We start from the raw sequence: 27,081 nt of genomic DNA on the forward strand, positions 1-27,081 counted from the left end.
GTGTAGTTCAACAACAGCTGGAAGGGCCGAAGGTTGCCCATCTCTGATTTACATCAAGGGTGTTAAACTTGCTGCTCACCAAGTGTTGTGGAACTACACATCCAAGAAAGCCCTAACACCATTTTACCTCTCCTTAAAAGAAAATGGTGGCAGGGCATGCTGGGATGTGTAGTTGAAAGGTCACGTTTGACACCCCTGATTTACGCTCACCTACACATTTCTTTTGACTATGTACATTATAGCAGCCAACCTGTCTTCATGCATATGTATGCCTCTATACACAGAGGTTATGGTATAGGGCAGGGGTGGCCAACCGGTCAGAGGTATAGAGCCGAAAAATATCGGTAGTCAAGCTAAAGAGCCGACATCATGCGCGCGCCAAAGGCGCATGCGCCAAAGAAAGGGGTGTAGTCTATTTTGACCCCTTGGGTGGGTGTGATACAAATATGCCTCCAATAGTGCAGTGCCATATATACATATGCCCCCAATAGTGTCAGATACACATATATGCCCCCACGGTGCCAGGTATGCCCCCACAGTGCCAAAAAGCTGCTATGCCCCCACAGTGCCAAAAAGCTGCTATGCCCCCACAGTGCCAAAAAGCTGCTATGCCCCCACAGTGCCAAAAAGCTGCTATGCCCCCACAGTGCCAAAAAGCTGCTATGCCCCCACAGTGCCAAAAAGCTGCTATGCCCCCACAGTGCCACAAACTGCTATGCCCCCACAGTGCCACAAACTGCTATGCCCCCACAGTGCCACAAACTGCTATGCCCCCACAGTACCACAAACTGCTGTGCCACAAACTGCTATGCCCCCACAGTGCCACAAACTGCTATGCCCCCACAGTGCCACAAACTGCTATGCCCCCACAGTGCAAATTTCCCAGCAGCAGCACTCACCGTTGTTGTTGCTGCTGCCGGGCGGGGAGAGGACAGTCTGGTGTCCCCCTGCAGTCCTCCTTTCATGTCACCAATGGGAGGAGAGCACAGCACACGGCGCGTCTCCTTCCCTCTCACTTCCCTGTGACTGGGCCGTCCACCAATCAAAGCTCACTGGCCGGCTCCTGATTGGCTGCTGGCCCGCAAGCTCTGATTGGCAGATGGATGTCTAGGTCGACAGTCACTAGATCGACCACTAATTGTCGACAGTGACTAGCAAGACAGCTAACATGGTTGACATCGACAGAAGGTCAACACAAGCTAAAGGTACACATGGTCAACACTCAAAAGGACGACAGGTTTTTCACATTTTCTGGTGTCTATGTGCAGCGGTTGTCTATGCCCACTTGGATAGTAAAGTATAAACCAAGTCGGTCTAAGAAAAAAAACCATGAAAAACGCGTGCTGACTTGGGAGTGTCGACCATCTGTCAATGTCCACCTATGGTAGGTCGACCATTTTTAAGTGTCGATCTAGACATAGTCAAACCAGGGACCAGATACCATACCAGGCCTGGCCAACGTGTAATTCTCCAGCTGTTGTGAATCTAATGCCCTGTACACATGCATCGATTTGGTCTACTTTTCTATTGAATCAAATCAAAATCGAATGGACATGGAGAGAACAGCCCTCAATTTAGTATACTTGGATATGTAGTTTCACAACAGCTGGAGAACTACCTGGACTATACTATGGAAAAAGGGTAGCGAAGCTGCGCGAGCAAGTGTATGATTATTAAATCACTGTATAAAAGGTTTACATGTGAACAAACATTAAAAGGAATATTTTACAATGTATTAATACATTGTGGAATATTCCTTTGATTTAATGTTTTTTTACACTTTTAACCTATATATATTGATTTAATAATCACACACTTGCTTGCGCAGATTCTCTACCTGCTTTCCTTCTGCCTCCATGAATTTCCCTGCCTGGGGTGTCACTGACTGCTGTAGTGCTTCTAGCAGTGTGGTCTGTATATCAGCACTGATCTGCAAACCAAACCTGTGCTAGAAACACCACAGCAGACAGTGATACCCCAGGCAGGGAACAGGAACTGCATGGGTTTTCAAAGATGGCGGGTGCTAGAATGAACACTAGTATGCCTATAAATGACTGATCATTACCTATCTGTAGAGGGTCCTTCACGGCTCTCATACGAAATAGCTGCTCTCCCCTCTGGAACTCATCTGCACTACCATTTGCCAAGCAGGAGTAAAGCCTGTTGGGAGAAGACACAATATGAAGCTCAATATTCCTGAACAGCTAGATTCTAGGCCATTCCTCCTAAAGAGGTCACCTGATACCTAGAGTCGCTCAAATTCTAGGATACCCTCATACAGATACCACCAATGGAAATTACCCTACTCTAAATGCAGCATAGTAAAAAGGGGAAAAAATATTATCATCATTTGAAATCATAAAAAAAAAAAAAACAGTTTACAAATGACGACCTAGTGCAGTTCTACCTATTGTCAATGCCATACTAAACATTATACACCTATCACCGGGATCACCAAAATGTAGTTTCATGTTGTAGGACAATATATCTAAATGAGCATATTTGGGTAGTGGTGAGTTTATTTAGCAGGTGGTTGCTTCATAGAACATGTACCTCTTCTGACATCATTAAAACATAAAGGAGGCCTGAATGGGCAGTATTGGGGGGGAGGGGGGGTTGTTAGTAATAGCTATAATTAAGAAAATGGTAAGAAGACTCTACTGCCACCACAGGGTTAATTCTAGTGTCATTAAATTCATAATCTGTTGTGATTTCTAGGAAAAACTTTGTCAGTTTCCTTCGGCTATACAGTATAACTAGATTAATCATAAGCAGCACACGTGGTGTAATAGTTAGCATTGCTGCCTGACAGCAATGAGGTTCAATTCCCACCATGGCCCTAACTGTGTGGAGCTTGCATATGCTCCCTGTACTTGAGTGGGTTTCCTCAGGGTACTCAGACTTCCTCCCACAATCCAAAAATATACTGTTAAGTTTATTCAGCTACCAACTAAAATGAACCCTAGTGGGAATGTGTGTGCATGTACCTGTGGTAGGGAATAAACTTCTGCATCAATATATGAGAGGAGCGTTGGGGCTTGTACTATACATGGTTTACATCTGCCAGTTTACGAGGACCTAAACATAGTGATCTATTGATCATTATGCGGAATGCTGTCTAACTCATAGCATGGTCCCTGATCTCGCTCTTTATCTTAGACATATATGTTTGACTACAAAAACACTGTGGAAAATCAATCTATTTCTAAATCATCTTATTATTAGTTGGATGGTTAGTGTTCCCACTAGAGGGAGAGGTGCCCACTCGATGGGCAGCACCCTGCCTTAAAATCCCAGAGTGAACACTGAGGAGGGTATGCAATGTGCCACCGCTATTTCCGACGTGGGAAATAGCGGCGGCTCCCTATTCAATGCGGTCATTAATGACAGCATTGATGCGGGATAACAGCAGAACGGGCCCGACTTCAGAAGCTTTCAGGCCCGTTCTGCCGATAACGGCCATGGATTGTCGCTATCCCGGTCGCAGATGAACAATCCATGGCCGTTTTTACGGCCACGCCCCTTTGCGCCCATCGGCAGGCGGGACATTGAATCCCGTCTGTCATTATGCGGTCGATTTGACCGCAAACGGGCCCGGATCACGGCTGTCGGCCGGGATCGACAGCCGTGATCCCAGATTGCATACCCCCCCCCCCCCCTTAAGGTGACAAAAAGTTGGGGGCGATCTTTAAACTGCCACATCTGCATCAATAACAACGCACCTTATATCCTCCTCGTTCTCTGGGAAACTCCAAAATGCAATTCGTAACTGTAGCTGCTCCGGCACAGGCGGATAAACCTTCTCCACCACCTCAAATGGAATGTGAAATGCCACCTGCTTCGCAGACAGTTCCACTAGTGGATTCACAAGGCCATCTAAATGAGAGAAAAGGAGTAATTGTGAGACAAAACACACACACACACGTTGAACAAAATAGAACAGAACAATCAATTAGATTAGAAGGCTACAATATGCTTTTTAATGACTATTCTTTAGGGAACAAGTAATCAGGCAAAGTAAAAAGACAAGTATACCTGGTGCCTTATTACTAAAAACCATCACTCAACTCAATGGACTGCTGCTGCCTTGTAATAAAGAATGTTGCACAAGTAATCAATAGTGTGGTTAGCGGTGCCAGCGTTCAGTGGTCGGATATGAAGGCGCCCAGTAATGTCCCTCTTCTGGCCTTTGATTTGTTTTCCAGCTGCTTCCAGCATGGTTTAAAAATGCAGTACCAACATACAATGATACATAACTCTCTAATGGTGTGTACACACTTGTACAATCTGCATGAGATCCAGATGAGATTTTGACTATATAGTCAAAATCTCATCTGGATCTCATGCAGAAAGTCTTGGCTGCATAGACTAGACTGCAGATCTGCACTATATAGTCTAAATTGTATGCAGATAGTTTAAATTGTACAAGTGTGTACACACCTTAACAGGAAATATAAGTAAAGAAAATGAAAATAAGGACTCCTTTAAAAATAGACAAAATTGCCTGGGTTGATTATTATTATTATGAGCTTAATTCAGACTTGATCGCGAAGCACATTTTTCCAATGGGAAAAACTATGCTGCACTACAGACGGGGGAAATGTAACATGTGTACAAAGATATTTTTTTTCTGTGCAGGGGAAATACTGGCTGCTTTATTTTTTAGGTGTGTACACACACATCGATTTACTTTCGATTTCTCCAATTACACCCCCTTTCGATTTGGCCTTTGCTTCACATTTGATTTGCACGATTGCATTCAATATTGATTTGACAAAATCAAATTGAAAATCTGTCAAAATCGAAGCTTGTGTACACCCTTTACACTGCAATGTAGATTTCAATTTCAACACGCCTCACCTGAATCTAACTCTCCCTGCACATGTTTCAGCTTCACTACCTGCAGTGAAAACGGTTTTGTCCATTAGAAAAAAAAATAAGCTTTGCGATCCAGTCTGAATAAGGACCTGGGTGTGTCCCCTCCATAGATGTAACCAGGATGTTCAGCTTAAGGCTGGATACCTTCATTCAGGGCCTGATTAAGGGTTTCAGCCGCCCTAAGCTAATACAGAAGTGGACACTCGTATTGCTAAAAATATGTAACAGGCTTGGGCCTTAGCTCCATTCATATTGTTACAATAGAAGCAGTGGCATCAATCACAGCCTTGGCGACAGAGCCAGCCATGGCTCTCACAAGATATCTGCCTCGGTGATGCCGGCAATCCCAGCAGGTACCACTGCTCCCAAAGAGAGAGATCTCACAAGACCTTGCTCAGCCCCAACTCTAGCGGCACCAGGAAGTGCTCCCATCCCAGTGCAATCTATTGTGCCAGTGCTGACCCTCCCTCCCCCCCGGACCTAGCGCCCCATGCTGCAGCCTAATCAGCCTATTGCTTAATTAGGCCCTGACTCCATTAAGTAGAGAGCACAATTGGTAGCACCTTGTAGATGAAGTGGTAACACCAAGGTGATTTTTCTTTCTCATCATCTGATTGGTTGGGCAGCCACCACAACCAGCCATACAGATCAGACAGCATCATAAAGTTACCTTTACACACACACACACACACACACACACACACACACACACACACACACACACACACACACACATATATATTAAAATGAAGACCATAATTGCACTTTAAGTTTGTTTTCAAAAAAGTTAATGTAGAAAAGGATTCTGTTTTTTCCCTTGCAAATTATACATCTCCTTCATACATTTTGGCAGAAACCTACACCGCTCCCCTACCCTCCCTAACAGAGGCAACCTGCCATGAGCAGGATAACTAAGGACCTTCACAGTAGACCAAGATGAATAGAAAAAAGCTTGTACATATACACGGAAATACAGCACCTGCTCCGAATGAAGACTTAAAGCCTTGTACTTTGTCCTCTTAGCTTTCAACAGAGCACTCAAAGTGTGTCTCAAACTCTTCCTGCCACCAAGTGCTATGTACATAAATGTTCACTCCTAGTAGTCCATTATATTGTACCAAACACAAATGCTACAGGTCACATTTACCCTGACAGCAAGCAAAGCACACCCTGGTTAGAAAGTAGGTGTATAAGTTCATGAATGTATTTTTTTTTTCTTTTAGGGGAAAAAAAAAAAAAGTTATTGAGATTAATATAGCACATATTTCATTGTGATTTTCAAATGGGAACAATACAGAAATAAGAGAAGACTGAATAATAACAGACTTAGGAGGGAATTAAATGTGTGCCAATATTTCCCGACACAGGAAATATCGCTTCCCACCAATTCAATGCTGCCATTAATGCCAGCATTTAAGCACGTCAGCTCTATTACGTTGGAAACAGTTGCAGATTGTCGAATTCAGTGTTGTTTTTCGACAATCCACGGCTGGCCCAGGATTCCAACTGTTGGGACGTTCCGACAGTCAGAATCTGGGATTGAATACCCCCTAAGGGGAGAATTCAATTTGACTTGTTTGTTAAACTCAATGGATGAGCAATTCAATTGTCCATGCTGTACAACGCCATTTAAGTCAGAAAATTTAGCTTATCATGACTAATTCTGGAATCACATATCAACTAACCCTGAGGCACTAGTTAGTGCACATATATGATCACACCTCTGGGAGTTGTGAGTAGAACTACACTAGTCGTGGGTTTAGAGGGCTTGCAATTTAAAAGCATCCAGCTTTCTTAAATGGAGCTTGCCACACTCGAGCAGAACAGAAATCCCCCCCCCCCCCCCCCAAAGTAGTATCAGGACCATGCTCCCAAGTTTATACTACATAGGAATATAATACAGAAGTATAAGTGGTACATATTGTAAATTTGTCTAGCCAGGGCTATATGATCCTTTCATACAATAATGTTGGCCTGGTGTCATGAGAAGGTGCAAGTGTGAAAAGAGAACGTGTAAGTTGTGTGAAGCTTGTAGTGGAGGTAATTGGGTAGAAACGCTCATGGAGGTTCTCGGAGTGTTCAAGAACTTTATACTGAAAGCTTGCCTGAGTAGCAGAGTTCCCAGGGAAACTAAAGCTCCATACACACCGAGCAATATGATCCCTGAGCAATATTGGCTTAATATTGCTCAGCAATCATATTGGGTGTACGCAAAAGATGAGAAACCAAAACATCTCTCTCAATGTGTATGGGGCTTAAGTCACGGTTTTACTTCTTCATGTACAGTATGCACTATGTAATTGGGTGTTGGGGATACCTTGTGGCGCCATATACAGAAAAATATAATAATTATATATAAAAACACACACTCAGAAGTGTGAACTTAAAGATACATTGATACCGTCTATAAAAAGAACAGCATTGCATATAAAATACTTCCCATAACAAAATCAACTGTACATTAAAGAACCATTGAACTTTCACATTTCTTGCATTTGGTGGTGATCAGAGGAATTAAGGGGACTCGAGACATTTTTAAACAGTGTAGTACTGGCAGTGTAATACTGTGCAACAATCAAAAATGTTGAAATACTGAAAATTGATTTGAACAAGAGAATAACAATTTTAAATTAAATAACTAATATGAAAGACTCTTGCAGATATTGCCCACTTGCTGGCTGAACACATATATAATTGTGCCCAAGAATGCATTCCTGCGCCCTTCGCCAAGACCTAAGCTGCAATGTTCCTGCGTCTGACCGTAATGTAAGCACTGAATTAGGCCATAGCGCGAGCTAGCACTGTGTGTTATGTAAAAAAAATAACCAGGTGGAGCAAAATTGATCTGGGGAGAACACTGGCCAGAACTCCAGAACTGGCGGTGTCCCTAATCGCATTCTATCCTAGATTCTGAACGTAGGATCTATGGAAATGTGTCCAATGATTGCTTGTATGAATACAGTATCTTGGACTGTAGAAATTGTTGGATTGTATTCCACATCAAGTCCACCACTTCCTTACAATAATACAGGTCAGTGTATTTTTAGAAAAGAAAACACACTTTCTGCTCCCTTTCTAAAGGAGCACACAGCTAAAGATAAGCAGGGCCAGGGAGAGTCAACAGGGAGCACTTGGTATTCAATCCATACTGTATAACCGGTTCTGCACCAATCAGCTGTGTCCTCACACTAAGCTTCTCTGCAGCTGATCAGAAAAAAGCTACAAAGGAAACCGTTTCTCAAGGATTTTTCCCGTTTTACTATCCATGTACAGGATTATTATATGTTCCATAGAAAAAAACAGAATTTGACAGCAGATCAGATCCACTTGGCACATCTAGTTTGCCCTAAACAGACATACATGCACACAATTACACACTTCATTTTATTGTGTGTAATTAGCCAATTAACCTACCAGTATATTTTTGGATTGTTGGAGGAAACCCACACAAGTATGGAGAGAATATACAATTAGGGCCCTGGTGACAATTAAACCCAGAACCTCAGTGCTTGGAGAGAAATGCTAACCCTTAAGGCCCCCTACACTATGCGATTTGGGCACAATTTCACCTGATTGTGCCCAATTTCACCCGATGAATCGGGCCGTGAAATCAGCCCAGCAGCGGGCGGGGGATGCCGGCTAATAGAGAGCCGAGCAGGGGGAGGCTGCATAGGGAGCCAGGCAGGAGGAAGCTGTTCCGGTGAGGTGACAGCGGGAGCAGGGCACCGAGCAGGGAGAACTTGAAGACGCTGAAGACGCGGGCAGCGGCGAGAGCCGGGAGGAACAGATAACTTGAAAAAAAAAAAAACGCCCACACAGATGACTAGGAAGCCATTGATTGGCTGAGACCTCTCTCAGCCAATCAGCGCTTCCTCCTGCCCGGCTCTCTATTAGCCGAAATCCCCTGCCCGGCTCCCTCCTCCTGCAGCTCCCCCGGGACTGCATATGATAAATCCATGTGATTTATCATATGCAAACCTTGGCACATCAAGTGCCTAATCGTGTGTCCCCCTCCTGGGGAGCTGCAGGGGAAATCAGGTCCGACTTGTCCCTAGGACAAGTCGGACTAATGTATGGGGGCCTTTACAACAATGTAGTCTAGGAGCTGAGTACACACTAGTCCCGTGGATCCCAAACGGTGTGCCTAGGCACCCTGGGGTGCCCTGGATTAGTGGTCTAAGACAAACTCATAATAGGTAAAACCAGAGTTGGTGGCCTCCAATCATGAAATATATGGGCAATCAAAAGCTTATCTGGTCCATCGCTACATAATTGATCCTAAGGATGACATAAACCCTATTTACTTAAATGTAATATTTTTTCTAAATTTATCAACAAGAAACTTTTGACCTAGGAGTGCTGTGAAAAAGTATTCTGATATTCTAGAGTGCCATGGTTTTAAAAGGTTTGGGAACCACGGCACCAGTCGGTAATTTGAATGATGTGATTAATGTTGACCTATTGGAACAAGTCGTTCAAATCTTTCAGTGTATACGTACTATGGGCACTCCTGCAACATCGTTACCCGTCATATCTTCAGGCCGGCTCTATATGCTGCTCAAGATATCATCAACGAATAATAGGTCATTCATTTCACGCACAATATATCATTTGGAAGATTGTACAAGGTGTGTGCGCACTATATCATTTGTGTGTGAGTTCAAGGGAAATCGGTATAGTCATTGCATCATTTAAATACAGGGGGTAATTCAGACCTTCTTGCTAGGCTGCATATATTTGTAGCCTAGCGAGCTGGTAAACACTGCCTTGCCAAACACACTCCCTCCCCCACCGGCCGAATCCCCCTGCTGATACATCCACTCGCACGTGTCCGCACAGAGGAGAAACCATTCAGTGGTCACTCAGCCTGGACTGGCCATTCTTGTACCAATTGGGGGCAGAGGCTTGTCTGCATCACAGGTGTCCGCCCAGTGTTTCCATGGGCACGCCCACTAAAACGCTGAATGGACCCCATGTAAAACTCACCAAAGACATTCTCAAGACGGGGCCGAAATCGGACATGTACGAACAGGTCTGAATTGGCCCCATAGTCTAGCTTCATGCTCGTAAAGATGAAAAAACATGAATGCAAACAAATATGATTATACATATATTTACCACCGACTACATTTTATAGACGATTGTCCAGGTGTCAACTTAGCAGAGAAGTGAACAAAAGACATTTCCAATGAATGCCTCACTAGGTATAATTATTTGCAACAACTTATGATGCATGATAGATTCCAGAGAGATAAAGGGAAGCAGCATTATAATTCAGTGAGGCCTACACTAATTATAAGCACAGGAATAGAAGCAGCTTCTGTGTTTGGTACATTGATGTAGTCACAGTCAGCTTTATGCCTTATACAGAATTCTAAACACATATTTAGACTTGGAGACTGGGGAGGGGGGGGGGGGGTTCCATTGTTTTTGGGCAACTGTAAGAAATTCCATTGTTTTGCTGATAGGCATGACTGCCGCAGGTGCCATTTTTACATGCACTCTCCTGACATGGTAAGCAGAGATTTGCCCAAACTCAACACCCAAAGTACTTTGCACTGGTTTAGCTGCCTTGTACTTTCTTTTCTAGTCTTTTAATTGCACAGCAAACCGTGACAAATGTGTACATTATTTGCGATCCATGACATTGTCGTAGTTTTTATCTACAGCTTGGCTGAACAATATTAAGAAAGCATTAAAAAAAAATATATAACTAATTAGGGGAAAAGAAAAAAAATTAGGAAGGAGGAAGAAGGAACCCAAAAAGGTATAGAAAGGAAGACCAATTGAATCCACACAAAGGCAGGTATTCAATGCTGTTTGCGAGTGGTGACAGCGAGCAGGTCTTCCTGCTCGCTGTCACCACTCACCCTGACAGCATTCAACACAGCATCCGCCAATTCCCCCTCGCTCCGTTTTTTGAGCGAGGGGGAATCGGCGTATGCGGCTCCAGAAGCAGCGAGACCCGCGGCTAAAAACAGCGAGTTTTCTGCAGCAGCCGCGGGTCTCGCTGTTTTGGGGAATTCTCGCCGTCCTGTGACTGCGAGGATTTCCCCAGTACGTTGAATAGAGCGAGCGGCCGGCGCGGGGGAAAAAAGCGAGGATCGCTGTTTTTCAGCAATCCTCGCTGTTTAACCCCCTCGACGGCCGCTCGCTGCGGCATTGAATACCCCTCTAAGAGGGGTTATTCAATACGGGGTTCCGACAGTCATAATCCTGCCCATTTTTACTGGCTTCTGACACTAAATGGACAGTTGGAATGCAATGTTCCAACTGTTAAGGTTTGAAAAATTTGGTGGATCGTCGAAAACTGAAGCGGATGGTAGGAAAATGGCCCTGGATTCAACAATCCACACCCCTTTCTGAGAAAACAGAATCAAACTTTCAAAAAAGTGGAAACTGGCAGCCTTCTATGCGGTCAGAAACTGCAGCAATAAATAGGCGAGTGCCGAAATTGCCACCTGTTGTAAATATTGGCACAGATTAAATACCCCCCTCTAAAGCTAGTACAGCATCTTTAAAAGAGATAACTGTATCAACTTGCTCTTGCAACAAAATTGGACATAAAACCTAATTCAGACCAGATCGGACGGCTGCAATTTCACCGGCCGGCCAATTATCGACAGAATGCACCTGCGTACTGCCTGTAGTACGTATGCACAAGGCCATCCTGCTTCTTTTTTTTCTGTTTCTAATTGCTGGCCGTTCGCAAGTTAAATGCCAGAAAGCGGTCATTTGTGGGTGGTAACCGGCAGTTTTCTGGGAGTGTCAGGGAAAACACGAGCGAGCCCATGTGCATCAATCAGCCAGTGGAAATATTCCATGGCGAGCAGCTTGCAAATGAATTTGCAGCTATTCGCCGGTCCAGCTAAACAAATCACAGGGTTGCACAAGGTGAGATTGTACTCTGTACTCTCTCACATCTAGTCTGACCCAAAAGAGCTTAAATAAAAAGGTAGGGATCATTTTTGTTAAGTGATTTGGAATAACAGAAGTATTTTAGACAGCAGTGAGCCTCTTTACACTACTAAACCTTGGGTGCGACATGAACATTCCCAGTGTACACAGCACCCTAAAATTACCGCTTAAGATAGGTTAGGTCAGGAACTCTATCAAATAATATGGTTAAAATATTACAAATGTGCTGCATCCTATAAATATGTTAACTTTCATTTTTGAACAAATCAGAAAACGGAGCTTTGCTGTGATTGGCGGTTATGAGTTCAGTGCAGCTTTGCAATGCACAGTAGCAAAGGATCCATGGTTGACAAATCTATAACCGAGGCCAAGCTTTAAAGCAGAGGTAGGTTTTTGCAGGTAGAGCACGCTGTCTGTGGCAGGGAATGCTGGGCTGTCCAGTTCCGCAGCAGCTGGGGTGCAATAGGTTGCCTACCCCTGCTTTACAGAATACAAGTGATCTGCAGGATATTTAAGCTTAGGCTAAACATGCAGTACGACAGTAAGTACTTGTGTGCCTTTACTATGCCCGGTAATTTACAGCCATTAAAACATCAAATGTCTTTAACAAATTGACTTATTAAAATCACAGATCCTTAGAGACAGTCATATCGATAAGTGGTTTGCTGTATTCATATCTTCTTTAGCATACTAACTTTACACTTGTTCCAACTACATGTGGAGTCCCAGCCAAGTTCTTGGAAAAACAACAGATTTATATAAACCCCACCCAGACCTGCTTCAGGTTTGTTAAAAAATCCAATATACTTTTGGGTTACACCAGCAGTTGCTGCACAGCTCCATACATCTAACGGGAACGACAGGAAATGAAAACACGGTAATGGAAAAGGAAGCATCTGTATGGAGCCAGAATGACTGCAGCCAGCGTGTCATAATCTGGGCATGACCTTGCTGAGGATTTTGCTAGGCTCATGCTGCTACGAGCTGTTGAGTCTAGTACCTATTATCACTGTGGCTTCAACCATTGAAAATATTCAATTATTTAGCAGGGTACATACAGTACCTATTATAATTGGTAATGCAGAATTGCAGTAAGTTCTGGTAAAGTCAATGTTGAGGTGTATAGTTCAATAATATATATGATATAATAATAATAATAATAAAATAAAAATGAATGTTCCAAAATCTGGTACTTCTTTTTAAAGAAAGCAACTATAATGGGAGGCAGAGTTGTGCTAACGCTTCCAAAATAGCACATAACGGGGTAATATAACATACAAATGTAAATGAAGCCCCATGCACTCTGACCAATAGATATCGTCAGCATTTCACTCTAAACTATATTCAGTGTACACAGTGAACGATATCGGTAAACTATATTATTCAGTGACATCACTGAGACCTGCTGAACATGACTGGGGGGGGCGACAACAATGGAGCAAATGCCAGAGAGAAATCTCAGAGTCAGGACTGAGATATAGTGTACAGGTGAGGTGGGGGTGGGGGGGCTTAAACTGCATTTGGTAGGGAAAGAGAGGAGCAAGCTAAAGAACTGAAGAAGAGATGGGAAGCAGCATGGATTGAACAGAGAAAGACCAGTGAATAAGAAATTGAAAGTCGTGGCAGAAGATGAGAGTGCATGAATAAAGAATGTGGTTCCCTCTAGAGCAGGTATGTCCAAACTATGGCCCTCCAGCTGTTGGGAAACTACAACTGCCAACATACCTTGCCACAGTTTTGCTATTAGGGAATGCTAAAACTATGGCAAGGCATGATGGGATTTGTAGTTTTACAACAGCTGGAGGGCTGCAGTTTGGACATGCCTGCTCTAGAGTGAGTAAAGGCCTAATTCTTCTGAAGAGCAAGTCACGAGAGCAGTAATGTAGAGCCCAAGAGATGACAGGAAGGCAGAGGTTGAGAACACCTGCCCCAGGGTTTCAAGGAATAAGAGGTAGATGGTGTCAAAAGCTACCGATAGCTATCCAATGAACCCTAGTTACTATAGGGGACTGAATGGCTGCATCACCAATCAGGTGTCATCTTTTATTTAGTAGAGGGTGCTGGGCCTCCTGAATTATGAACGGTTCTCGTAGCAGTATTTGGGGCTATAGTGATTTGCAGGGTATAGTCTGTCTGTGTATGCAGGGGGGTGGGGTGAATATTTCCCTTTCCTATTTCTAATATGTTAAAGTCATAATCTCAGAGCCTGGTTACATACTGAGAGATAAGTGGTGTCTGAACAGGAGATACAGTTAATGTTAAAAACCCTAGACCCTTTAAATGATTCAGTAGGTTTGAGGAAACAGGACACTGCTTCCAAAGAGAATTCATGCTGATACTGTGTGTGCTGAAGCCTTGTGAGAGTCAAAATGTGTTCCGATAATTTATTCCCCACATCAGATGACCTAAAGCAAAATATTTCTCGCATCTGTGTTTGTGTAACACTACACCTGCATGTGTTGGGACCTGAACACTAAAAACACATAACTTCCTGAGGTGCAGCTGGGGGTGGTCAAACTACAGTCATCACCCTTGGTGTTAAAGGAGGACAGACTACCACCATATACCCAGAGGAGCAATGCTGACCAAATTCCCTTGAACCCAGTGTCCTGGACGAAAGATGATCTAGATACAGTTTATTGCCTCCCCCCCCCCCCCCCCCCCCCCCGCGCAGAAGATATCCAAATTGAGCTTCATGCACAGTTGACGAACAACTGGCAGGTATGCACATCATCATTCGTCGCATACACACTGAAAGATATTTTGACCAATATCGTGCAAAAGGACCAAAATTAACGGAATTGGTCAAAAAAATTGGTACAGTGTGTATGCATCTTTAAGCTGGATACACATTAGCTGGGTGCACCCAGTGCAATATCGCCACTGACCGGACCTGACAGTGCCAAGTCCATACACACTTGACAATGTCTGCAGCAATGGGCACTGGCTATTCTGCATTCCTCTTGAATTAGTGTGAGAAAAAAAAACGAAGGAAAAAAAAAAACGTATAGTACAGATTGAGGGTGGTATTCAAATCGCCGGCGACTATCTCCTGTGGGGAGATTGTCACCGGGCCCTATTTAATGCGGTCTTCCCCCGACAGCATTGAGCAGGGTTTCTCGGCAGAATGATCTTGACTTCACAAGCGGTCTGGCTCGCCGGGAAGTGACGGCCACGCCCCCTTCTCGTCCCACTGCAGGTGAGACATTGAATCCCGCCCGCATGTTCTCGGTCGAGCTGACCGAGAACGGGACAGGGTCACCCGCCGTGACCTACACATTGAATAGCCCCCTGAGTATCCCTAATCCAGAATGCTCGGGACCAGAAGCACTTTGGTTAAATGATTATTCTGAATTTTGGAATATTTTTACATTTCAGTGAGGTATCTTGTGTTTGTGTTGTATAAAATAAATTTTAATTGTGAATGAAACAAGTTTTCAAAACATGAAACAAAGCTTGTGTAACTATCTCAGGCATGGAATTTGTATGCTTAGTGACAGTTACATATCATGTACCCAGTAGTGCCAGTTACAGATATCCCCAATGGTGCCAGTTACAGATATCCCCAGTAGTGCCAGTTAGAGATGCCCCTAGTAATGCTTTTAGCAAAGAAGAAAAAAAAAAAAAAAGTACATTCTGCAAACTATGATTTTCAGAATCATTTGGAAAACAGATTTCTGGATAAGGGATACTCAAACTGTACTAATAAGTCAGTAAGGCATATTTCATGTGTAGCTACAACGACAATTCAGATTGTCCAGCAAATAAAAAAAATGTAATTAACAGACCCCAAAGCTTATTTAGAAGATTACAGAGGCCTCCATTAAAGTTCAAATGAAAATTTCCTGGCAATATACTCTAGATTGTGACATCACTAGGGGCACAATCAGGGTAATAAACTGTCCTATGTTTGAAAATTATGGAAATGCAGTGATGGGGAAAGCCTCAAGAGGCTAATATACAATAAGAGAGGGAAGTATTAAGGCCCCCATACACTTTGGGACCTTTACGGGCGTCAGGATTGCATGCAGTACTTTTGCATGTGCTGTATCGCATGCGATCCCGGTTCCCTGCCTCCAGGAGGGGCCCAACCCAGAGATATTACATGCAGCGTACAGGACCGCGCATTGCATCGGATCAGATGTCACACGCATGAGGGAAGAGGGCCGTCTCAGGAGAGCTTACATTCTAAAAGAGAAAGGGAAGACAGACAGGGTAGACTGTGTGTACGGGGCAGTAGGTTAGTACGAGTGCCGGATGGGTTTCATGAAAGAGTGGATAGATAGATAGATAGAGATATATATATATATATATATATATATATATATATATATATATATATATATATATATATATATATATATATATATATATATATATATATATATATATATATATATATATATATATATCTATCTATCTATATATCTATATCTATATATATATCTATACATATACACACACACACACACACATACATACATACATACATATATACATATATATATACACATATATATATATATATATATATATATATATATATATATATTTCCCAGTTTAGGTGCGGCACTTCAAAAGTACTCCATTCAAACAGGAACTTTCATGGATTTATTCAATGCCAGGACGGCATTGTCATCAGGCTACATGCTGGGAATCTGCCAGGTCTAGCTCCAGCATCTAAACCCCAAATCTGCTAAAGAGCAGGGGCGGAGACCTCTGACTTCATCTTGGTAATTTCCATTCACAATAGCAATATCCTGGGTTGCTGCGCACTCACATGCAATAACCCTGGATTCTAGTGTGAAAGGTGTAAGGGGCCAATTCAGACCTGTTTGCGATGCTGCAGATTCACAGCACAAGCGATTAGTGAACATACTGCGAGCCATTTGGTGGGGAGGAAGGGCTGCTGACATCAGCGGCCTCCTTCTCCCCCTGTCCTGGCTTACACTGCGCTGTGAAGAGGGGAAAACCATTAGATGGTGAGTGGTTCTGAATGGATTTAGGTGAGGCTATGCAGAAGAGCGGGAAGGTGAGCAACTCTTTTGTTTAAACAATATGGCCGTTTCACCAATTGGAACAACATATAATTTATAAACTGTAGGTGTGGGGATGACAACAAAGCAATGTTCTTACCCGCTGGTCCTTCATCTTGCTTTCTGATCCCTTCAGCATCCAGAAAGATAACAACCTGTCTTCTTGGAGGATTTGGTACGCATTGCTCCATGTGTAGTTATGATGAATGATGTGCCAATGATGTGTAAATGAATTGCAGTCAAACGGCCCAACACAACCCTGATCGTATAGGCAATCATTGTGTGTGTGTGTGTGTGTGTGTGTGTGTGTGTGTGTGTGTGTGTGTGTGTGTGTGTGTGTGTGTGTGTGTGTGTGTGTGTGTGTGTGTGTGTGTACACACAATATTGTTTGGCCATGAGCATTCTGGATTTCGAGGGAAATTGGGTGGCAGCTTGAATTGTTCAGAACATCGTGCTGTATGTAGGCATCTTTAGACATGTTAACTTTAAGAAAGTGAAATACATCAGGAAGAGACAGCAGAGAGACAGTTGGAGATAGGCGCAGGGAGAGATTGGGAGGGGGGGGGGTGCTCTAACATCCGCACATCACCTACATAATTATCGTATATGCTCTAACATATGCGATAATTATGGCAAAGGACAGCTCTTGCGTTAAGATACTTTGCGGTGAGAGACAGGCGGGTCCCATTGGCAGCTCCCAGAGGCTCCCCCCTCCCTCCCTTACCCGGCGCTGCTGCTGCGCCGGGCTCTGATCCTCCCTGCACCCAGAAGAGGATCATAGTGCAGGGAGGAGGAGGTCACAGGTCCGGGCAGCACAGTGCTGCCCGGACACAGGTGGGGGGGGGGGGGGTGTCGATGCCGGGCAGCCGTGGGTCGCGGTAAAAGCCCACAGGCTTCTATGGGGGCAACGCCAGATTTTTCTGGCGATGCCCCCGTCACGATAACCCGGCGGTGGATGCTTAGACCATCCCAAAAATGTGGTAAAAACCCAGATAACGGGGTTTTTACTGCATTTTTGGTTTAGAGAATCTCCCCCTGGGAGAGGTCAGTGGAAAAAAGGAAGATACCACTATAATCAAAATAATAATGAAATTGGAGGTCAAAGGAGCTGATGAGCTCACCGAATGTATATTTAAAATGAGCAATGTTTGGCTACACTTTATTCATGACTAACCCTTGACAATAAAAAGCACAGAAACACAAATTAGCCTGCAGAACATATTACTGCATATTTTTAGAACATATGTGTAAAATGCTCATACTGTAGTAGGCATTACACAACAAAGAAATTGTGTGAAGGACTGCAATGTCAGTATACCAAACACACAAAAAACAGTATGTGGAGGAAGGGAACAAGATTTTGTAGACTTCATGAGATTTCCTGCCAAATAACATATCCAGACTGTTTATTTCCAAGGCGTAGCTATTGCTCTGCATTGTACTGCCAAAAATAAAATGAAAAGCAAAGCACAGCAAGCCACAGTACAGTGTTAGGGAATTCCTGGGGAGTTTCAGGAGAGAGGTCATCTAGGGATAGCCTTCTCCTCCAGATCATGAGTCACCAGTCCCTGAAAGCTGGAGCAGGTCCAGCAGCAGCATATTACTATTGTTCAGCTTTTGTTTTCCTCAAGTCCAGCTTACCAAGACAAGGGTCTTGGAACAAAGTTTCTTAGACCATCTTTAACCATTTCTGAGCTATGCAGACTTTACGGTGCTTGTTTATCACAAAACAGTTAACCTGCCTTGAACAAGCAGTCCCTCAAACAGTGGGTAGAAGAAGTACTCACTGTGCCTCATTGAGATCTAGAACACATAAGAATAGAACTTTGCCCATTATGTGGGCTCATTTATAATGCACGCAGATCCAGTGTTCTCTATGGAAATCGGCAATGCTGCCTGTATTGGATGGCAAATATCAAAATTTGACAGAGAAAAAGACTAGACATTTAAATGGAGTTGGTTATTAAATCCCGGTAGTTGGAGTCATGACAGCGGAATCCCCGTGCTGAGAAAGTGGTCAGTTATTAGATGTAACCTCAGATACAGAAGACAGAGGCATGGTGGAGGTATGCCAGAACTGCATGAACAAGGGGTACAATGTACACCTATGGCATCACTACTGTCCAACTGGAAATGCCTTTAAAACAGATTACAAAGACACACACACACCTCACTTAATTGACAAATATTAGATCTAGTTACACAGAATTGGGACATTTACATGAAATATATGAGTGAATGTGTGGAGGAGAGCCTGACTTACCTGTAGCACTCCAGCTGTTGCAAAACTACAAGTTCCCCAGCATGCCCAACCCCAGGTTTGCTCTTAGGAAATGCTAAAGCTGTGGCAAGGTATGCTGGTATGTGTTGTTTTACAACCGTTCCAGAGCCACAGGTTGGCCAGGCCTGCAATGCACCATATGTCAGTCATTCCAGCTTTGGGCCAGATGTATCAAGCTTTAATAAGTCAGGGGACTTAAAGCAGGTAGGCAATGTAACAAAGCAATGAAGAAGGCAAGTCAGATGCTTGGTTGCATAGGGAGAGGTATCAGCAGTAGAAAGAAAGAAGTAATAATGCCACTGTATAGGTCATTGGTACGACCTCACCTAGAGTATTGTGTTCAGTTCTGGAGGCCATGTCTCCAGAAGGATATAAATACATTAGAGATTGTACAAAGAAGAGCAACTAAAATGGTGCATGGCCTACATCACAAAACGTACCAGAAAAGACTAAAAGATCTTAATATGTATACTTTAGAGCAGAGAAGGGAAAGGGGGGACATGATAGAAACTTTCAAATATATCAAGGGCTTTAACAAGGTACAGGTGGGAGACATTCTCCACAGGAAGAGGAGCAACAGAACACGAGGACATGCACTGAAACTAGAGGAAGATTCAGGGGAAATGTGAGGAAGAATTACTTCACAGAAAGAGTAGTAGATAAGTGGAATAGCCTCCCAACAGAGGTGGTAGACGCAAATACAGTAGTACAATTTAAACATGCTTGGGATAAGCATATTGATATCCTTACAAAAAAATAAGGATCAAATATGGTTTGAGGTAACATGTTTAAAAAAAAGGGGCAGATTAGATGGGCCAAGTGGTTCTTATCTGCCGTCAAATTCTATGTTTCTAGGTTTCTATAAAATGGAGTGCAATAAACAATCACCTCCTGCCATGTTACAGGCTGGGTTTGAAACATTACAATAAGGAGCTGATTGGCTGGTTGTTTGTCACTTTTTGAAGCTTGATACATCTGATCCTTAGTGAGAACCAGGACATTTCACTTAAAAAAAAATGTAAAAAGTGCAGAAAAGGCTCAGCCATGTAGATCAGCACAACTTTTTGGCCACATCTCTTTCCAAAAATAGCATAACATCCAGCACCTCCAAAATACAGCAACAGATCAATGTAAAGTGCAGAAAGGACAATGTGTTCTAATGAAGAAACAAATGTTTATGTATTTTCTGGCTGACGAAGCACCAGGTTTTTTTAGTTACATTCAGTAGGAAAATGGCTTTTTGTTGATTACTGTGCTTACAAATTAAATTTGGAATACATTATAAAACAGCAGGGATAAACCACAGCCCATTTAACAGAAATGTGTATAAGGCTCAGGCTAGTGAGCAAAAAAATTAAACTCGTACTAATAACAAAACGGTTACTTGTGTACATGGTTTCCACTGTTTCAGAATGCTGCACAAAAAAATATAAAAAATAAAAACATTCCATCACTGCTTATGAACTATTGATACCAACACTGAGATGGACAAATCCCAGCCAGTATGCCATAGGATACTAAAAGGGCCCCTTTGAAAGCCAATGTTTATCTGCAACTGGGTAATATGCAGGAATAGGTCATTGCTAGACAGCACCGGCTAACAGCCTCCTACCAGGTGGCAAACACAGGGTAACAGCAGGGGGAGCGCCCGTTCTGCAAGCAGAAGTGGATGTTACTATTCGATTATTTACAGTTCTGCCACATTTAGACTTTTATGAAAAATAACTATATTTATTTAAACGGTGCTGCAAGGGGGTTCCAGACGGCTGACAGAACACAGAAAAACTCATGTTGACCTTTTGACCATGTCGACATTTTGGTTGTCGACCTATTGACCCTGACAACTAGGGATGCAAATCCCGGGGCATTTTTTTCAATCCCGGGATTCGGGATTGAAAAATGCTCAATCATGGGAATCCCAGGATTGGCCTTCCTAATTACTTTTTTGTTTTTAAATGACCCGCCCCCAAAATATCAATGTAAATGCCCTCTAACTCCGCCCCACCTGCCTGCCTATCTTGCCCATCCCCCTGCCCGGCACTGTTACTTACAGAGGTAATGGTGACAGGCAGCAGCAGGACCGACGTCCATCCATATATCTCCAGCGGCGGGGCGGGCATGCGGTAGCAGCACAGCGGGCATGTGGCTGAGCGTCCAGGTCACTGACAGTGGACTGACAGGCATGGCGGCGGCGGCCGGGCTGTGCAGCGTGGCATGATGTCAGGGGTCACACTGCGCAGCCTGGGCGCCATCATGCCTGTAATCACAGCACACAGTGGAACTAATTGTCCACTGGGGGTCCCGGCCCAGGTCAGTACGTAGCAGTCAGCCGGGTAGCATCTGAGCCATTATTCTAAAGTGCTTAGCGCTGCCCGGCTTTAAAAAAAAAAAAGGTAATTTTGCACTGAGGTACTAATCCCGAAATCCCGGGATTGAAATCCCGAAGATTTTAGGCCTAAATCCCGGGATCCCGCCGATCACGGGATTGGCCTCCCTACTGACGACCTTTTCACTGTCGACCATTAGTGGTCGACCATATGACTGTAGACCTAGGCATGTAGATGTAATATACCATGACCACACTTATACAGTGTCCATGTACACATATTAATTCTTCATGTACATTTTACTTGTGTTTTGTCGATGTCTGACTAATGCATGTCTAACTTTTGGTGTCTGACTAGACATGGTCTGTGAGATTTACCACACCCGCCGCAAGGGGTCTGCAATTCTATAAGGTAAACTTTAAACAACAACAACAACAACAACAACAACAACAACTGTACATCAGTACATTGGTATCGCATACCACAAAGACACAACCAAAGACAGGGAGGAGCATGGAGGGAGTAATGGATGGAGCAACTCTCAACAGATGATAAACTTAATGAAAACTGAGTGTTAAGGTCCATACACACTGGGCAAAATCGCCCAGTGTGTATGGACAGCTATGATCGCGGTTGTCGCTGGAGGGAAAGCCGCTCAGTGCATACACACTGAGCCACTTTCCCCCTGACCGGCAATGACGGCTTTGCATAGTGCAGCACTATGGAAAGCCGTCCACAAAGCCGCTCATCTGCTGGTAATACGAGCTGATGAACATCTTTCCCGGCGATGAAGCGGGAGCGTGTATAACCGCTCGGCCATACACACTGGGCAGCTTTGAGCTGAAATCCGCTCAAAACACCAAGTTTGAGCATCTTTCAGCTCAAAATCGCCCATTGTGCATGGGCCTTTAGGTTGTGAAGGGGAGAGAAATAAAACAGCAATCTTTAAACTTGTAGCCAACAAGGACACACAGGAGCAGAGTTGCTGGTGGCAAAGATAGTGCTCTGACAGAAGAGAACAGGAGTGAAAGGGCCCTGCCAAGAGGTTTTATAGTCTGTTAGGGAGGGGTGTAGCCAGGAGACTGCACTGGGGAATAGCTGTGTGGTCACAGGGGCTGAGTAATGATTCTTCAAATCAGGGAATATTCTTGTGGAACTTTCCTATGCGTGCAAATTACTATTAGACTCATCATAATTATTCCCAGCAGGAGCACTGGGAATAGGGAAATTAGAACGGCTGTACAGGCTGGTAGGTAGTTTTCTGTGTAACGTTCAAATCCCTTTCTCTGAGTCCATCCTGGTGAAACAGCTAACCATGGGATGTAGGAGGTTCCGAAGGAGCAAGGCACCTATGCTAACTTCTTTGAGAAGCAGGCCGCTCCTCCCTTGTGCATCCCAGCATTCCTCAGTACAACTTCCAGAACACATTAGGATACAATTACACTCAAATCTAACCAAGTAACATGACAAAACATGAACGGTATAAACTTACTGAGCGCAAGGGAGGGATCGCTGTGTCACCAGGATGGACTCAGAGAAAGGGATTTGAATGGTAAGTTCGGTACTTATGAGTTATCCGGGCGTCCGATTTTTAAATCGGGTCGGATCGGGACATCGCATCGCATGCGACCATCGGATGCGATGCGATGCGATGACCCGATTTTTCCATAGGAATCAATGTTAAAATGGACTGAGTCCATTTTAACATGGAATTCAATGGGAAAATCGGGTCCTTTTCATACCCCTACTATCCAAGTGGGCATGGAGTTGGATATAAACCTGTGGCGAGCGTAGCGAGCCACCGAGCCTGAAGCGTGGCGAGCGTAGCGAGCCCCGCGAGGGGACACGGAATACCGTCCCCTCGCGGGGCTCGCTTCGCTCGCCACGCTTCGGGCTCGGTGGCTCGCTACGCTCGCCACAGATTTATATCCAACTCCATGCCCACTTGGATAGTAGGGGTATGAAAAGGACCCCTTTTTCCCATTGAATTCCATGTTAAAATGGACTCAGTCCATTTTAACATTGATTCCTATGGAAAAATCGGGTCATCGCATCCGATGGTCGGATGCGATGCGATGCGATATCGCATCGCATCTGATTGTATGCCTTAACTTAAGGCATACAATCAAAAAATCGGGAGCCCGGATAACTCACAAGTACCGTAAGTTCTTACAAAAATCCCCTTTTCTCTTTCGTCCATCCTGGTGACACAGCAAACCATGAGACGTTCAAGAGCCAGTCCTTTGGGAGGGTACGCTCAGGCTTGCAGTTCTCATCACTGCTCCCCCAAATGAAGCATCCTCCGACGCGAACTCATGGAACCTGTAGAATTTGTCAAAGGTATGAACAGAGGACCAGGTAGAAGCCCTGCATAACTGCTCCGCTGTTGACGCACAGCCCAAGAGGAAGCAACTGACCTGGTGGCATGGGCAATAATCCTGGAGAGAATCGGTCAGCCTACCTTAATGTAAGCAAAGGCAATCACTGACCTTAACCATCTAGCAATGGTCTGCTTAGAAGCAGGCCACCCTCTCTTATGCACATCATATAGTACTAAAAGCAAATCAGTTTTGCAAAAATCCTTTACTCTCTCCACATAAATGCGCAAAGCGCGAACCACGAACCACATCCAATTTCTTCAGTTTGTCCCGATTTCTCACCTCCTCTGGAGGACAAAACACTGGGAGCACAATCTCCTGGTTTAAATGGAATTCGACACTACCTTAGGTAGAAACTTAGGCACTATTCTTAGGCTCTGTCATCATGAAAAAAAACAGAAACGGGGACTTGCAAGACAAGGTCCCCAATTCTGAAACCCGCCTAGCTGAGGCTATGGCTAACAGAAATGTAAGTATCCAAGAAAGATATTTAAGATCAGCCGACCTTAAAGGCTCAAATAGAGGTTTCTGTGGAACCGACAACACCAGAGACAGATTTCAAGGCGCCACCGGCTGCCTATAAGGAGTTTTAAGTCTCATAACTCCCTGTAAGAAGGTCTGTACTTCTGGCAACAGAGCCACTCTTTTCTGAAAGAATATGGATAAAGCGGACAGCTGTACCTTTAAAGACTGCAGGCTAAGCCCCGCTGAAAACCCATCTTGTAGAAACTCCAAAAGTCTAGTGACCTTGAACCTGGAGGTGTGTACCTTCTGAAATTCACCCCACCTGATCTAGATCTTCCAAATCCTACGATAATTTGCTGCTGACACAGTCTTCCAAGCCCTGAGCATGGTTTGGATAACAGCATCTGAGAAACCTTTCTTCCTCAATAAGGAGGTTTCAAAAGCCAGGCCGTCAAATTGAGACGAGCTAGGTCCTGGTGTAGAAAAGGTCCTTTTCTGAGTAGGTCTGGCCGAAGAGGAAGATGCCTCACTCTCGAGGACACGAGCAATCATGGGAAACGGAGGGAATACATACGCAAGCCTGAAACACCATGGAACTGTCATGGCATTCACTGCCCATTCCAAGGGATCCCTGTTCCGTGAGCAGAACCTGGGAACCTGACAATTTTATCTGGATGCCATCAAGTCCACTTCTGGGAGCCCCCAAAGTGCTACTGTTTCCTGAAAAACTTCCTGATGCAACACCTGCGTGGGGCAGCCACCCACGCAGGTTCAGGCTGCTCAGACCTCTGGGCTTGAGCCCCACTGGGCGCAGACTCACAAGCAGGGCACAAATCCCCCTGATTAATCTGTTCAGTAGTTAATTTAACTCCGCAAAACCTGCAGTTAATTAACATGGCAGACGTTTACTCCCCAAGAGCAGCACTACACCTTTCTGCAATGATAACACACAGTGCACAATGTCAGGCGTTTGTACAGAATAAATATCCCAGTACTTATCTATCTGCTGCAATGGTCTCAGCGGTCACCAGGGGAAGCACTGCTCAGGAGAAACTTTCCAGTCTGCAGTAACCTCCTTCAGCTCTGCACAGTGTGGAGAAAAAAGGCGCCAGAACAGAGTGCAGGAAGAGACCAAGTCTCTGCTTCAGCGGGGATGGGAGCCTTTTGGCTCCTTTCCCCTTCAGCCGCTCCTACTAAGTGCTTCTCCTTCCAGTCTGGGACCACTTGGAAGCGTGGACTGCGCTGGACTCCTGTAATAGGCATCCACTCCCTGAGGATTTCTGCCTATAAGCCCGGCAAAATGGCGGTGCAAAAGCGGGGGGTCTATCCCCCAAGATCCCCCCCTAAGCAGGGAGCCAGATCAGGACTCACCCCAGGGCCCAGGAAACCTCCCATTATGGAGGTTAAAGTGCTGTGCAGAGAGGGCAGAAAGTGTCTCTCTGCACACAGAGAGCTGAAAGGACGCGCTTCTGTGCTGTCAGTGTGAAGAAACTTCCCGTGGAAGTTTCGCACTGTAGCCCGTCACTAACTAAGAGAATATTAATAAAAAAAAAAAAAAAAACTCCTAGCTACTCTACAAACGGCTGCAGGCCGCAGCCAGTCAGCACAGGACCTACTCCAGTGGGCACCTAAAACGAACTGAGGAATGCAATGATGTAAATGGGAGGAGCCTGCATCTCAAAGAAGTAAGCATAGGTGCCCTGCTCCTGCGGACCCTCCTACATCCCATGGTTAGCTGTGTCACCAGGATGGACGACAGAGAAATATATTTTAATCTTACTAGTAACAGTAATTGAAGGGAAAGGCAGGTACTAAATAGAAGAAAAAATTAAAATTGTGCCTTAGATGACACTGTGGTGGCTTACTAACATACACAATTGTGTAACTTTTAATTGCTTTGTAGGAAAGCACCAACAGAAAAAAAAAAACTTTTGGGATCATGCCTGCACAAATTTCGAGACCCCAGCGCACACATTGTACCAACTAGTGGAAAGAACACCTGAACCAGTCTTTAATGACATATTGGAAGGGCTCATGTGTACAGAAGAGTCATATTGGAAATGCATGACTAGAACCGTACTATATTGTAATAAGAACAATATTCGTCATGTGGGTTAATGTAATCCACCTATGTGTGTCACCTTCCCATAACACTTAAACCGGCCCCAAAGATATTCAAAGTGATCCTGTGGCCAAACTGGACACTTATGCGGATTCAAATAAAGTTTTCATAAAAATATTCAAAGAGAACATTTCAAAATCCTGCTGCTACTCATTGGATCCACAGGACCCTGAATCCAGTCAGGGTAGAGCATTTGAGGTCAGTCACTGATGTTGGATGAGAAGGCCTGGCTCACAAGGTCTATTCCAGTTCATCTCAAAAGTGCTTGATGGGGTGAGGTCAAGGCTCTGTGCAGGACAGTCAAGTTCTTCTACCTTGAACTCATCAAACCAGGTCTTTATAGTAATTGCTTTGTGCAATGGGGCACAGTCATGTTGTAATAAAACAGGGCCTTCCCCAAACTGCTGCCACAAAGTTAAAACGCACAGCATTGCTATAGTGTTCATTCTAGCACCCGCTATCTTTGAAAGCCCATGCAGTTTCTCTTCCCTGTCTGGGGTGTCGCTGTCTGCTGTGGTGTTTCTAGCACATGTCTGGTTTGCATATCAGTGCTGATATACAGACCACACTATGCTAGAAGCATTAAAGCAGACTGAGACACCCCAGGCAGGGAAGAGGAACTGCATGGGTTTTCAAAGACAGCGTGTGCTAGAATGAACACTATTGCTAAAATGTC

General features: G+C 44.3%; 1 protein-coding gene across 3 annotated transcripts in view; it reads right to left on the reverse strand.

The window, feature by feature from the left end:
• ZSWIM8 (zinc finger SWIM-type containing 8) overlaps window positions 1–27,081 on the reverse strand; it is a 101,300-nt gene that overhangs the window by 68,442 nt on the left and 5,777 nt on the right. For all 3 annotated transcript variants that reach the window (XM_083148572.1, XM_083148571.1, XM_083148569.1), the window contains exons 2-3: window positions 3,723–3,876; window positions 2,066–2,160 (exon numbers count right to left, since the gene is read on the reverse strand). In XM_083148572.1, the coding sequence (XP_083004698.1) occupies window positions 2,066–2,160; window positions 3,723–3,876 (249 nt within the window). The remainder of the gene's footprint in view (window positions 1–2,065; window positions 2,161–3,722; window positions 3,877–27,081) is intronic.

This window comes from Crinia signifera, chromosome 6, assembly GCF_055691185.1.
Source record: "Crinia signifera chromosome 6, ASM5569118v1, whole genome shotgun sequence".
NCBI classification, from domain to species: Eukaryota; Metazoa; Chordata; class Amphibia; order Anura; family Myobatrachidae; genus Crinia; species Crinia signifera.